Source organism: Nelumbo lutea, chromosome 7 (genome assembly GCF_056320005.1).
Source record: "Nelumbo lutea isolate HS-2025 chromosome 7, American lotus-T2T, whole genome shotgun sequence".
NCBI lineage: Eukaryota > Viridiplantae > Streptophyta > Magnoliopsida > Proteales > Nelumbonaceae > Nelumbo > Nelumbo lutea.
The window spans coordinates 54,708,839-54,723,420 of NC_142690.1; the positions used below are offsets into that span (position 1 = coordinate 54,708,839).

Genomic DNA, 14,582 nt, shown 5'->3' on the forward strand with positions numbered 1-14,582 from the left:
ATCTTTGGGGGCTTTGTTGGAGTTGTTTTTTCTGTTTTTGAGATGTTAAGAGTTGTCATGTATTGCTGTTGTTGTGAGGTTTTGATGCTTGGGGTCCTTTTAGGTTAAGTGGGTTGTTTTTGGTTGGCTGGGTTTGTTCTTTCTTCTGTTGGTTTATTGCTTATCACCTTCCTATTGTACTTCCATTTTTGCTATTAATGAATTTTCTTTTTATTACCAAATAAGTTTTACTTGTAGTTTCTTCCCTTCATCTGGCTTCAATATCCTCAAGCCATCAGTCTGAAATACTCTTCAAGAAAGAGGGATGAGATAACATATTTAGCTCAAGTGGGGCTGTTTTGGAAATTGATCCAGGTATATGTAGAGAAGATGGGTCGAATGGCCCATAGCCCACAGTTATCTTTATATTTCTGTTCTATTTTTGTTAATGAGCTTTCTCTTATGGGCCTGTTAAACTCTTTTTTTTATTATTTTGTTTAATTAGCTGGCCGCCCAATTAAGGGCCTACTTGTAATTTCAGAAATTAGTGATTAATTCTTAATGAAAGGTTAGGGAAAGGAGGGGCAGTACGAACAACTCTTCTCCTCAGCCTTCTCACAACCAAATTCTTCTTCTCCTTCTTGCTGCTGCTATCTCCTTTGATTTCTTCCTTCTTTTAATCAGTTTTCTTTTTCTTTGGGACTGTTTTTCTTCTGTATACTCTGCGTACTGACAATGGGGTGCAAATAAGGCTTGAGAGTTGGGAATTAATAAACAAATTGAATTTCCTCATGCTAGTGGAGATTGATTAGTTGGGGTTGGTTGTCTCATGTGTGAATCTAATAACTTTAAAATCCCCTCCCACCACCCATGGCTCATCCCACAAACCTTTAATGGCATACAATGTCTCCCAAAATTCTTCACTTCCTCTTTAAGTGTTTGGTCCATAGACATTTATAAGGATCCGTTCAAGACTCTCTTCCCCTTTGAGTTTCACTAAAACTGAATACCTCCTAATCAATTCTTCAACACCTTTAAACACCTTATTATAATACAGTGTAATTATTCTCCCCGATGCACCCCATGATGGTGCTATAATCCAGCTTATATTTCTTATTGAGTTATTGTCTAAATGCTCCAAACCCACCTAATGTCTTGGACAGTCACTTCAGATTCCTGAAGTTGGAAGAGTTCTGAGGGGAAGTTGGAAGCAGACGGTGGAGGATTAAATACTGTAAGAAGATTCAAAACTCAGAAGATTAAGAGAAGTCAACAACAGATACCAGTTCAAAGGTTTTCGCAAGAATAAAAGGAGGTTTGTTTGGCCTTGGACCTAACAAGACAGTAAGGAAAAACAAAAGCAGTCAGAAGAAACCAGGAAGATTGTAGTAAAAAAACTAACAATTAGTTTGGAATCCATTATGGGTCTGGTTTGTAGCTATGGGTCTTGGGCAGGGGTTCTGTTTTGTTTTGGGTGCTGTATGGTTTTCTTGTCTGGGTTTCTTTGCCGTGTCATGTTGGTGCTTTTTGCTTGTTTTGGGGTTAGGTTGTCGGGGTGATTGGATTTTTGGGAGATTGGCATACAAAGGTGTTAAGCTTTAGTTGGTTGTACTTTGGGTTTTTCATTTCTGTCAGGTGACTGCTTATCACCTTTCCTTGTATCCTGTTTTTTCCTGTTTTAATAAATTTTTATTTATCTTAAAAAAAAGTCACTTCAGATTCCTGAATTCATTGTAATGCATAGTTTTTGCCTCTTGAGGGACTCCTTTATTGATCTTCCCTTATTTTCACTGCTCAATCCTCTAAAGTTCTAATTGATTATCTTCACTCTACCTTTTCTGTAAACCCAAAACTTAACTGCACTTTGTTCACCTGCCCCTTCTCTTCCCTTTGCCCAAGGTCTCCTCCTCATACATACTCACTGAAGGATCTTTACTTCATTTCTTTTCCTTTTTCTACTTTTGTTTCTCTAGACTTCTCTTCCAATTGGTCCTTAGATTGTTCTAATTCTAGACCCATATTCATCATCCAAGCCTTGTCCCAACTATAAGGGTACTGTTAGAAACAATTAAAATAAGAGTGACCCATTGGGCATTAGGTGAAAACTTTGCCCTTGTTTGAAGATTTCACTATCAATGAAATTGTAAGGGAATAGAGGTGTATTGCTAATATGTTCACCTCAAGGTTCTTTATTTTCACTTTCTTTCTTTCCCTTCCCTTTCCTTTCATTTTTTCATTTTTTTTTCTTTCTGCCTTTTCTATATGAGGCGTGCATGAGTGCATATGCCACTAGCATGCCTCGTGCAAAAGGCGTATGAGGCGTGTGTCTCATGGACCTGACATGTACGCATTAGGGGCATCAGTGTCTCTCACATATGCCTTGGGCATTTTATGCTTCCTTAACGGGAGGCGAATGAGGATGAATAAGTAGGAGGAGGAAGAAGGGGACCTCTCTCTCTCTCTCTCTCTTTATTCAATGTCTTGTGTTAAGAAGAATGAACATGCATAACACCATCTGAAAGGGGGGGGGGATTGGAGGGAGTTCCCAACCAAGGGGGTCCAGGGTCTCCAGCCCTGCCCAAACTTTCTTTGCTTTCTCTTTCCTCCTGATCACTTTCCCTGTTTTTTCTTTATTTCATTTTCTTTCTTTCTTTCTTTTTTTTTCCCTTCCCTTTCCTTTTTTTTCTTTTTTTTTTTTTTTTCTTTCTGCCTTTTCTATATTAGGTGTGCATGAGACGCATCAGTGTGTAATGTGTACGCTTCTAGCCTGCCTCATGGACTTGAGACGTAGTTCCCTTCCTTTTCCTTCCTTTTTTTTCTTTTTTTTTTCTTTCTGCCTTTTCTACATGACATGTGCATAGATGCACCAGTGTGTAGTGTGTACGCCTCTAGCCTGCCTCATGTATGAGGTGTGTGCCTCATGGACCTGAGGCGTATGCCTCAGAGGTATCGGTGCCATTGGCATATGCCTTAGGGCATTTTGGGCGTGCCTTGCTTGGAAGTGCGATTCTAGGCATATACCTCCTATGCCTTTTAAAAGACTGGTCATGGGAGCACCCATTAGGTCATGGGAACTCACTAAGGGCAGAACGTTTTGCATTATATCAAGGATTTAATTTAGAATGAGTGAATGCCACTATAGGGATTTCTTGGTGGAAGGAGACACATCCATTGTGCTTAGCTACCTACTTAAAATCAGCCCAGTTCCAGTGTCAACAATTGTCAAGAAATGTATGGAAGCTGGGACAGTTTGCCAGACATAAAGCTGTATATAGTAATCTAAGGGGTATATGCGGTTTAGGTAGCAACGGCTGCCTGAGGGCTTTGGTTTTATTTTGGATCCTAAAACCTTGTAGGCTTAGCAGTTTTCACTATATCAATGAAGCTTTTGTTTCCAATAAAAAAAGAAAATAAATTTTACTGAAATTTATTAAAAGATTGTGCTGGTGGGGGAGTTAAGACAGTTTACCTCCCCTTATCTTATAATTAAAGCTTCATAGTCTTAATAAAATTTGCCGTTATTGATAAAAAAATTGTCCAGTAGGATAGATCTTGTTTTAGATGTTTGGAGCCCCAATGTCAGGACTGTTGGCCTTTGGTTTTTATTTTGGATCCTAACACCTTGTAGACTTAACAGTTCTCACTATACCAATGAAGCATTTGTTTCCAATAAAAAAGAAAATAAATTTTACTGAAATTTATTAAAAGATTGTGCTGGTGGGGGAGTTAAGACAGTTTACCTCCCCTTATCTTGTAATTAAAGCTTCATAGTCTTAATAAAATTTGCCGTTATTGATAAAAAAAAGTTGTCCAATAGGATAGATCTTGTTTTAGATGTTTGAAGCCCCAATGTCAGGACTGTTAGCCTTTGGTTTTTATTTTGGATCCTAACACCTTGTAGACTTGACAGTTCTCACTATATCAATGAAGCTTTTGTTTCCAATAAAAAAGAAAATAAATTTTACTGAAATTTATTAAAAGATTGTGCAATTGGATAGATCTTGTTTTAGATGTTTGGAGCCCCAATATCAGGACTTTTGGCCTTTTGTATTGTTACTCTAGGTAGTGAGCTTGTATCTTAGGCATCCTTCTTCATGTGTGGTGCAAGGAAATGCTAGAATCCCTTTAAAGTGTCGTAGGTGGTATCCTAGAATTTGGTTGGAAATCATTGTCTTGTATTTTTTTGGGAGCAACTGCCTTTTTTTGTTCATGCTTACATGGTGGTTTGGATATTAGGGTTTGTGACCCATTCTCCTTTATTTTTTGTTGGATCCTCTGGTTCCATTTTGTACACAATTTGTATACCTTCTATTTAATTGACACTTGTCTTGATAGTGATCAGATAATTATTTATTTGTCTATAAAAAATAAAAAAAATTGACTGATAAAAAAAAATGCTAAGCTGCAATGCAATGCCTGCAGGTTGTTGGAGGGGTAGATATGATGCAACAAGCTGTTGCCCTTGCTAAGAGGCCTCATATTGTTGTAAGTGCTTATGGAACCAATATGTTGTATTTTTCTAGCATGGTTTGGTCCAAATTATTACTGAAAATATACTGCTAGATGCATCAAATTTTTATGTTGATTTCTATGTTTTTGCTAGGCTGTTTTAATGCAATCATGAAGAAGTTTGATAATTTTATACTGCAAATCATTTTATTCTTTCAGCAATTCCATCCAAAAATTGCATCAAATATAGACTTTTGGGTTCATGTATTTATTTAGCTTTTTGATTGGTAACGATATCAAAGAGGTTTTAACAATGATTCAATAAAGTACTGATGAAAACAAAATCATTTCCCAACTCTTTGGGGTTAGCTACATGAATGTTGTTTCACCATTATGCTTGATTTGGTACCATTATGGGCCCTCAAATCGTTTTCACTACCTCAACCAACAATTTCCTTTTTGGTCTGCCTCTAGGCTTTCTAGGCCCTTCAACTTGCAACACACAGCTTCTTATTGCTTAGAGCTGTCAATGGGTTGGTTCTGGTTCGGGACAGTGTGTATGAGCCCCTCTGATTATTAACTGGTTTTTTATGATAGACATCCCAGGCCCAGAACCAAGCCAATTATTAATTGAGATAATTGGGTCTGACCTAATTAGACTTGACATCTATAATTAGCTATGATAATAACAACTTAAAACTAACTTTTTGATAATATATAGCAAGGATCAAGGTATCCGTATTGAGTATCGTATCAATAAGTTTGCATATGAACATAGATACATATATGTTAAATGCATGATTATGGTGGAAAGGTATAGATACACTTGGATAAATTCGGGACAGTGTGTATGAGCCCCTCTGATTATTAACTGGTTTTGTATGATAGACATCCCATGTCCAGAACCAAGCCAATTATTAATCGAGATAATTGGGTCTGACCTGGTTAGACTTGACATCTATAATTAGCTATGATAATAACAACTTAAAACTTCCTTTTTGATAATATATAGCAAGGGTCAAGGTATCCGTATTGAGTATTGTATCAATAAGTTTGCATACGAACATAGATACAGATATGTTAAATGCATGGTTATGGTGGAAAGATATAGATACACTTGGATAAATTAGGTAGGTTGCTTTAAATCCCACTAATACGTTAATAACATTAAATTTAAGGTTGGAATAGCCAAAAATAAGGCATAAATATGTAAGACATGCATATATTAATGGTACAAATGATGAAATACATCACAATTAGTATAGTGGGATACTTATTATAATGCAATTTTATTGATAAATACATTATTAAATCTCCAAGGAGGGAAGATGGTTGGTGAGAAGAGTTAACAAGGAGGTGGAGATAGATAAAGGGTTAGAAATAGAAGGGAGGGGTAATAAAGGAAAAGAGCTTCCCTCATTTATTAATCTCTTGTTCCTTTGTGACTTGTATTTGGGACTTTGTCTGTTCTCTCTTTGGCTGCCCCCCCCCCCCCCCCCCACACACACACTGTGGTAAGCCTATTTAACTCTGACTTCTTGTGGCAATAGAAAAAAGGGGAAGGATCATGTGGAGGACAGAAAAATCAGTTTTACTGTGGACTATTTGGGATAGAAACCAAAGGTTCTTCAACGAAAAAAGCTGAACCCAAGAAGAGCTGATTGAGGCTATAACAGTTAGAACTGCACATTAGATAAGAGGTGTGGGAGACCATGAAGTGGTTGGTGAAGCCCAGATGGCTTTTGTAGAGGGGAGACAGATACTGGATGGGGTCCTAGTGGCTAGTGAGTGCATTGATTCCCGTTTGAGGGGTGGGAGACCAGGTCTGATATGTAAGATTGACTTTGAGAAGGCGTATGATCATGTGGAGTGGGGCTTCTTAGAAGAAATTCAAAGCTTGATGGGGTTTGGGGAGAAATGAAGGGCTTGGGTATTTACGTGCATTTCCACTCTCTCCTTTTCAGTACTGCTGAATGGAATTTCCTCAGAGTTCTTTCTGGCTTCGAGGGGTTTGAGGCAAGGAGATCATATGTCTCCTTTGCTGTTTGTCATGGTGATGGAGATTCTGAACTTACCTCTTTAGAAAAGTGGTGAAATGGGCTTAATTGAGAGCTTCAAGGTAGGAGGAGATGGACCTTGCATCACTCGTCTGCAATATGAAGATGATACTCTAATCTTTTTGGACGCAAAGGTGGATCAGCTGCTGAATCTAAGGGCAATGCTAGCAACCTTCGAATTTTTATCAGGTCTGAAAATCAATCTGTCAAAGAGCACAGTAATTGCAGTTGGAGAAGTGGGGAGGGATTTGCTGATGGAATGTGGTGATGTCTTGGAATGCAGGACTGGAGAAATTCCTTTCACTTTTTTGGAATTGCCGGTTGGGGGTGCAGTGAATCTGTGGAAACCACCTTTTTGGAGAGAATAGAGAGAAGGCTGGATGGGTGGAAAGCCAAATATCTATCCATGGGGGGGGGGAGAGTGACTCTAAATCAGAAGTGTTTTTTATCTAGCCTCCCAACATACTACTTGTCCCTACTAAAGGTTCCACCTAAGGTTGTTGAAAGGACTGAGAGACTCCAGAGGGATTTTCTCTGGGAGGGTGTAGATGGAAGAGGGGGATAAGGTGTGTTTACCAAAGGAGAAAGGCGGGCTTGGGATAAGGAGAGTGGGAACTTTTAACAGAGCATTATTGGGAAAATGGTTGTGGAGGTTTTTCCTAGGAAGAGAGGAGAAGTCACTGTGGAGGTTTGTGGCTGGGAAATATGGGGTGGTGAGACTTGGCTGGGAAATGAGGGGGGCGAGAGCCTCATATGGAAAGATGATGCAATAAAATGTCTTGAACATTTGGTCGGTTGCTTTATGGTGTTTGTAAAATTGAAGAATGTTAATGATGGGTTTATATGGGTCTCGACTAATGTGTATGGCCCGAATTCTTATAGGGAAAGACATCTGATGTGCGATGAGTTAGTGGACATTAGGGGTTTGTGGGATGGATCTTGGTGTTTAGGTGGGGACTTTAATGCGATCAGGTTTGTAGACAAGACATTGAGATCAATAACTCAAGGCAAAGGATTACAACTAATATGAGGAAATTTAGTATGTTCATTGATTCCTTTGAGCATAGAGAAATTTCCTTAAGCAAACTAGATTCACTTGGTCCAATCTTCAAGAAAATAACTTCTAAATTGGATAGATTTCTGGTGTCTCTTGATTGGGAAGTTCATTGGATTGGATTATTGGGCAAATCTATGCTTAGAATTACTTATGATCACTAGCTTATTTGTTTATTCCAAGAAGGTAATGTGGGTAGCCCTTCTCCCAAGGTTCAAAATTTCGATACGTATCGGGCCATATCGGCCAATATGCCCCTACAGGGGGTGTTTCAAGGTCTGAGTCTGACCTGGTTCAGGGGGTAGACGGGCCTTAAACCAACCCCTCTGAACCAGTTTGAAAGAAAAACTGAAAAAAAAATAAATAAAAGGCGAGCCAAGATAGGGCGTATTGGCCTGTATTGATATTTTGAACCTTACGATTTGAAAAATATGTGGCTTACACATCCCAATCTAGGGTTTGTACAGAAGGTGAAGGAATGATGTGGTGAGCAACAACAACAAATTAAATGGGAAGCACAGAGATTCTTTAGGAAATTGCAAGATGAAGGCAAAAATCAAAGAGTGGAACAGAATGGACTTTGGGAGATTGGAGGAAAGAAAAGAAAATTTGATCAATCAAATAGAGGAAATTGATAGGAAGGAAGAAGGAGCCCATTAAATGAGGATTTTAGGAGGAAAGGACTGATCCTAAAGAGAGACTTGTAAGAAGCTTTATTAAGGGAAGAAATAAGTTGGAGGCAGAAGTCTAGGGTTAGATGAATTAAGGAGGGTGATGGAAACACTGGTTTTTTCAGGCTATTTCCATGGGTAGGAGGAAGAATTTTGTTTCATTGTTGGAGATGGAGGGTAGAATAGTTACAAATTAAGAGGATGCTGCAAAAGCCTTTGTGGATTATTTTAAATTGATTTATAGAAGGCCTTTGAATGGAAGATGGTTTGTAGAAGATTTAGACTGGCCTGTTTCAGATAGATCTCAAAATGAGTTTCTAAGAAAGAGGTTTGATGTGGAAGAAATCAAGGAGGTAATGTTTTCCATGGATAGATCTAAGGCTCCAGACCTTGATGGCTTTACAATGGCTTTCTATCAAGATTGTTACGATGTCATAAAAGATGATCTGTTCAAAGCCTTAAAAGAATTTAACAAACGTGGGATTATAAATCTGGGTATTAACTCTACCTTTATTGTTTTGATACCGAAGAAGATTGATGCTAGTCATCCAAAAGATTTCAGACCAATCTGTTTGGTTACTATAATTTATAAAATCATTGCAAAGGTTTTGTCTTTATGGATTAAGTAAGTGTTTCGTTTGATTATCACACAATTTCAAGGGGCTCTTATTTAGGAAAAGCAGTTCATGGGTCAGATTCTTATAGCCACTGAATGTGTGGAGGTGCAAAAAAGATCAGGGAGAAAGGGAGTTGCCATAAAGCTAGATTTGGAGAAAGTATACGATCTTGTGGATTGGGAGTTTTTACTTAACATCATGAGAAATTGCAGATTTTGGAAATTGTGGTATAAATGGGTTGAGGGGTGTTTGCAAACTTTTTACTTCTCAGTGATTGTTAATTGTATTGTGAGGGACTTTTTTAGGGCAATGATAGTACTCAGACAAGGTGATCCTTTATCCCCCTTACTTTTTACTTTGGTTGCAGATGTGTCAAGTAGACTGATTTTGATTGCTAATAGAATGCAATTGATTAATAGGTGCAGTGTGTGAATGAGATAGGGTGGTTTTAACCCATTTACAATTTGCAGATGACATATTTTTAATTTTATTTATTTATTTCTTTTGTGATGCGGGAGGATAGACAATGGTTTGAGAATTTTAAGTTTATGGTGAAACTGTTTGAAAGAATGCCTAACTTGAAGGTCAACTAGGGAAAGGTATGTTAGCAAGAATAAATTTAGAAGAAGAGTTGGGATCCATGGCAGCAGCCTTAGGTTTTGAGTGTGGTGAATGGCCTTTGAAGTATCTAGGTTTACTGTTTACCTTGGTAGCAATCCTAGTTCTAGTAGTTTCAGAATCTTATTCAAATCTTTCAAGCTATCATTGATCTTCTCTAACCCCAGGACTGCATTCTTCTCAAAAAGTTTGGTCTGCAACTGTCCATCTTTTTTATCATATTTCCCTATGTCTCCAGTTTCCCTTGAACTATCAAGAATATTCTACCCTTAAATTAAAACCATTCTCTTCTGAAACCACTTCATTTTTCTACTGACCAAAGCTTTGCTCCTCCAATTCTTTAAACACCCTCTTAGCAGACTCTTCTTCCCTAGAAGAACACAGTCCTTGTGTTTTGCTAACCTGCACATCTCTGTACAGGTTACCCAAGTAACCTGCACATCTCAGTAATTGCCTCTTTTTGCTTGGTCATTTTTTTCTCCTTTTTCATAATTTTCTTCCCTGTCATCTTCTAAAGGTTTCATTCTGTACTTCCCTTCCCTTTTGTAAATGTGGGTAAGTGAACCTTCCTACCCTCTCCTCTCTTCCCCCTTTAACTTCCTTTCTTCATTTTTTTTTGGTCAGCAAAAGTAAATTTATTATTATTAAATTAAACTGGAAAGTTGGAATTATTATTACAACTTGATCGATCATAGTGTCAATCTCAATCCCTTCATAACCCAAGTTACAAGGATGCCCATAACAGTTGCTGCCTCATAACCCCTTCTTTTGCCAAGGAGTAAGGAGTCAGCTAACTTCTTTTTTTTTTCACCACCCCTCCCTCCAAAGACCTATTTGGGCAAATCCAACCCCCTTCGGGGTTCCCTAGTAACTTGTTCAACTTCCCTAATCACCTTCCCTATTGAATCATGATATTCTTCTGCATCCCTAAGACCCGACCTACCTTGTAAAACTTTAAAATCACCTCAACTACTCTTCTCTTGCCCCTTCACTATCTAGAACCCCCAAAAGACCCAACAAACTTTCTACCACAGAAAAATACTTTCTTGCCACACTCAACTCCTCTTTTTTGCACTTCCATAGATGAACATCAATAATCCTGACATGATATGGGCAGGGAAGCAAGATATATGCAGTACTTCAAGCAAACAACGATAAACACAGCAATACTAAGCTGAAAACGACAAAAAAACTATATTTTTATAGATTTTAGAACTGACCTGAAATAGAACTCCTGGAACTGTTTTGTTATAGTAGTAATAGAATCAAGCTAGCCTCTTGCACGGACACATATCGATATAGTAATGAAATCAACCTCCCAGTTCTTGAAAACCCTTTCTGGGGGCTGATCTGGAGCTCAAACTAAAGAGAAAAAACGAAAAAACCTCCATAGAAACAATTCTTTTCTCTTTTATAAGACTTCATGGCTTGTTGGGGAAGCCAACTAAAATATTTACTCAGAAACTCCTAGAATGACCCACCTCCACAAACAGCCCCTTAAAAATAACTTCAAAACAACTCTCAATGGATAACTTTAGTTACAAAAGAACCCAGGGGGTCAAATCCCAATAGTGGTGTATCCAAACCTTCCCTGACCAGAATCTAAATTGTAAAATAATGAAATACTCCTAGACCTACCTCGCCTACAAAGCTACCCAAAACAACTCTTTGGATCCTACTACGAACAAATTCAGAACATATTTACATCACTTATTGTTCCTTTTCTTTATTCTTCTGTTCTTTTTTGGTCTCATCATGCTCACTAGGCTAAAAAGAGTCGACTCTGTCCGAGCAACGGTTTTAGCAGCCTTGCACATGTCTTCGTTCAGCTTCATAAATTCCTCTTCACTAATTTAAGAGTTCTCAGTTCTTGGCTTTCCCTTCACTTGACCGGTAACCTAAAATAGGCCCTATTTTGAGTGTTGGTGATTTACACATCTTCCACATCTATTTGCTCGAATTCATTAAAATTATTGGCCATCTGTACTTCTACTTCATCAACTTTTGTTACTAGTTCTAGATATCCATGATTGCTACTTTAAAGATGGGTGAAATGGACAAACTAGCAAGTAGTTCAATTTCATCTGTATTGTCCTTAAACTGTCTCAACTTTCACATAGGCCAACCTTTTAATCCTTCAGCTTGTGGTTAGTCCCAATAGGAAACCATTCGGGCCAAAATAGACCATGACTAGATCACTCTCATAAAACTCCTTCATCTTATGATGCTTGTTCTTCTTTCTATCTTTTGGTTGCTTTTTTTTTCTCAGCTTCTGTTGAACATTTTGTTGGACCTCTTCAATGGATAAGATCCCATTGCTTTTTTTTCTCAGCTTCTTCTTTGTAAATCTGTTCATCAAATAATTAAAGGCAAACTCAACTTGTGGTGGGATAAGATCCCATTGCTTCAAATAGTCGCCAACTAAACTCCTCAACAAGTTTCCTAAGCTTCAGTTAACCACTTTGGTTTGCCCATCTCTTTGTGAATGAAATGTACCATTGTTCTATAGGGTAGTACCCATACACTTTCATAAAGTGTAACTAGATGTGTGGCAACAAAAGTCTGAATAACTTGTTTAAAAAACAAGCTCAGTCGATGTGAAGCATCAAAAGTCTCTTGGTAACCAATAAAGTGAGCCATTTTAGAGAATGATTAACCACAGTAAAAATAGTCATTACCCCTAGTTGTTCTTAGTAGTCCTGACACAAAATCGATAGTAATATCAGTCCACGGGGCTTTTGGGATAGGGAAAGGAAGATACAAACTTGTATCCTGATAATGCCTCTTAAATGTTTGGCACTTGTGACACTTATCAACACAGTATAACATATCTTTTTGCACCATTGGCCAAAAGTCTAGTTTGGAGATCATTTCAAGTGTCTTGTTGCCACCAAAATGTCCCTTACAATGCAAATCAACAATAAGTAGCTCAATCAAAGACCCTATTGGAATATATAACCTATTGCGTGTGAATAAGTAGCTGATCATTCTTATTTATCAAAAAAAAAAAGTGGCCATCATTCCACATAGACTTGGATCCAGTATCCTTATCACTTGTTGAGTAGCTTAGACAAATAGAGCCATAATAGGATCATCATGGTGCTATTCTTTGATGGAGCTGAATCCGATAATATTAGTAGACATGGTGGTCACAAAATGAACTCTCCTACTAAGTTCATTGACTACTCGATTTTGCTGCCCAGCAGGCTTTTGATTCAAAACAAAGTTATACTCTTGTAGAAAATCAACCTATTTAGCAATGTCCCTTTAGTTTTTGTTGTGAGTTAAGATGCTTCAAAGCTTCATGGTCTGAATACAACACACAGTCTAGTTGAATGATGTGGTGTTTCAAATCTTTAAGGCATGTATAATGGCATAAATCTAAACATTATAAGTAGAATTGCTTTCTAGCATCTTTGAGTTTTTCACTAATGTATCTATGTAATTCCTTAATTTCTCAATTATTAATAAAATCTATTGTTAATGTAAACAATTGGACAACCTTCTTGACTAAAGACAACCCTAACCCCAACATGTGATGCATCACATTCAACTTCGAAAAGCTTATTGAAATTTGTTAAAGCTGGGGTCTTTGTCATCCTCTTGCGGATAGGGACGTCAAGGTTGTTAAGGCGCTGGGATTATTTTTTTAGGTGCAAAAGCTTTCGCTAGAAGAGCCCTTGAAGATTTTGAAAGAAGAAGAAGAAATAGTGAGGAGAATCGAAAGATGATCACTTTGCGTGAAGGAGAAAAGAGATGGGGATGAGTAATTTGGCTTAAGGTGGAGTTTCCTGTAGTGTGCCTTTGCTCTTTTGGTTTTAGGAAGTTCATCTTCTTTCTTTCTTTTTTTTTTTTTTGATCAGTAACAGTGAAATTTTATTAATGATAAAAGCAAGATTACAAAGGGATGGAGCTAAAAAGTCTTAACTCCAGTTACCCAAGAAACTTTCTGATCTTGTAGTGATTACAAAACAGCCCAGAATAATGTGTCTCTATTTATCCCTTGCCTAGCTAGACCATCAGCCAATGCATTTGCACTTCTCTTAATCCAATTACATTGAATTTCCATGTCCTTGGTTAACCACTTATACTTCCTCTTTTCATTGCTGTATTTCCACATTATAGCACTGTCCTCTGTTAGCCATTTCACTACCATTTCAGAATCACCTTCTATAACCACCTTTTTGATTTTCATTTCCTTGACCCTTTGAATCCCTTCAATAGTTTCAAGAATCTCAGCCCTCAATGAGTCTCCTACCCCAATCAACCCAGAGTACATGGCTAACAAGTTTCCTGTTCCATCCCTTATCACACCTCCAATTCCAGAAGGCCCTGGGTTGCCTATGCTGCTGCCATCAAAATTCAGTTTGGTGAATCCAATAGGTGGTGGAGTCCAGCAAGCTTTTTGTTAACTTTCTACATATGCCTGAATCTGCAATCTCCTTCCAATTCCTTAACAGCTCATCAACTGAGAAAACTTTGAACAGCTCCAATGTTCTCAACCATTGTATCATTCTAATGTGTATGATCTCCATAATTTCTTCCACACCTCTCTCTTTACTTGAGAAGATCCTTGATTTCCTCTCCTCCCACACTGTCCAACAGACTGCAGCTCTACCACACCTTCACATGATTTTGTCCCTTTTAGTTGGCCAATTAGGCATGGAAGAAAACAAGCTTGGAACATTGAACGGGGTGTCCACCTGCATCCTAACAAAGAAGTAAACCATACCCAAATAGCTTTAATAAACCAACAAGAAATTAGTAAGTGATATCCGGACTCACTGTCAGACTTACAGAGAACACACCAGTGAGGAGACAAGCAGCTGTTGGGTCTTTTCCTTTGGAGTAGATCCCCTGTATTAAATCTTCCTAGCAAGTCTTCCCAACAAAAACTCCCAACCTTGGGAGATATGGGTCGACACTACACTTCTTTAACAGGGAAGGAAAAGCCAGTGGGATGAAAGGGTAACAGTGCTTTGAAAAAGGAGGCACAAGTATAGGAACCTGAGGGAGTGAGTGTCTAGATTCTGCTATCTGCTTTAGATGGCTCAATAAAGACCCCTTCAAGGATAGATAGTAAGGTTATAGTACAGGCAAACTCTGTGTCCCTAACAACTCTTCTCAACCTTAGATT

At 38.1% G+C, this 14,582-nt stretch overlaps 1 protein-coding gene across 3 annotated transcripts in view; it reads left to right on the forward strand.

The window, feature by feature from the left end:
- LOC148846451 (DEA(D/H)-box RNA helicase family protein) overlaps positions 1–14,582 on the forward strand; it is a 46,748-nt gene that overhangs the window by 10,624 nt on the left and 21,542 nt on the right. For all 3 annotated transcript variants that reach the window (XM_088954650.1, XM_088954649.1, XM_088954652.1), the window contains exon 6: positions 4,402–4,464. In XM_088954650.1, coding sequence (XP_088810776.1) covers positions 4,402–4,464 — 63 coding nt within the window. The remainder of the gene's footprint in view (positions 1–4,401; positions 4,465–14,582) is intronic.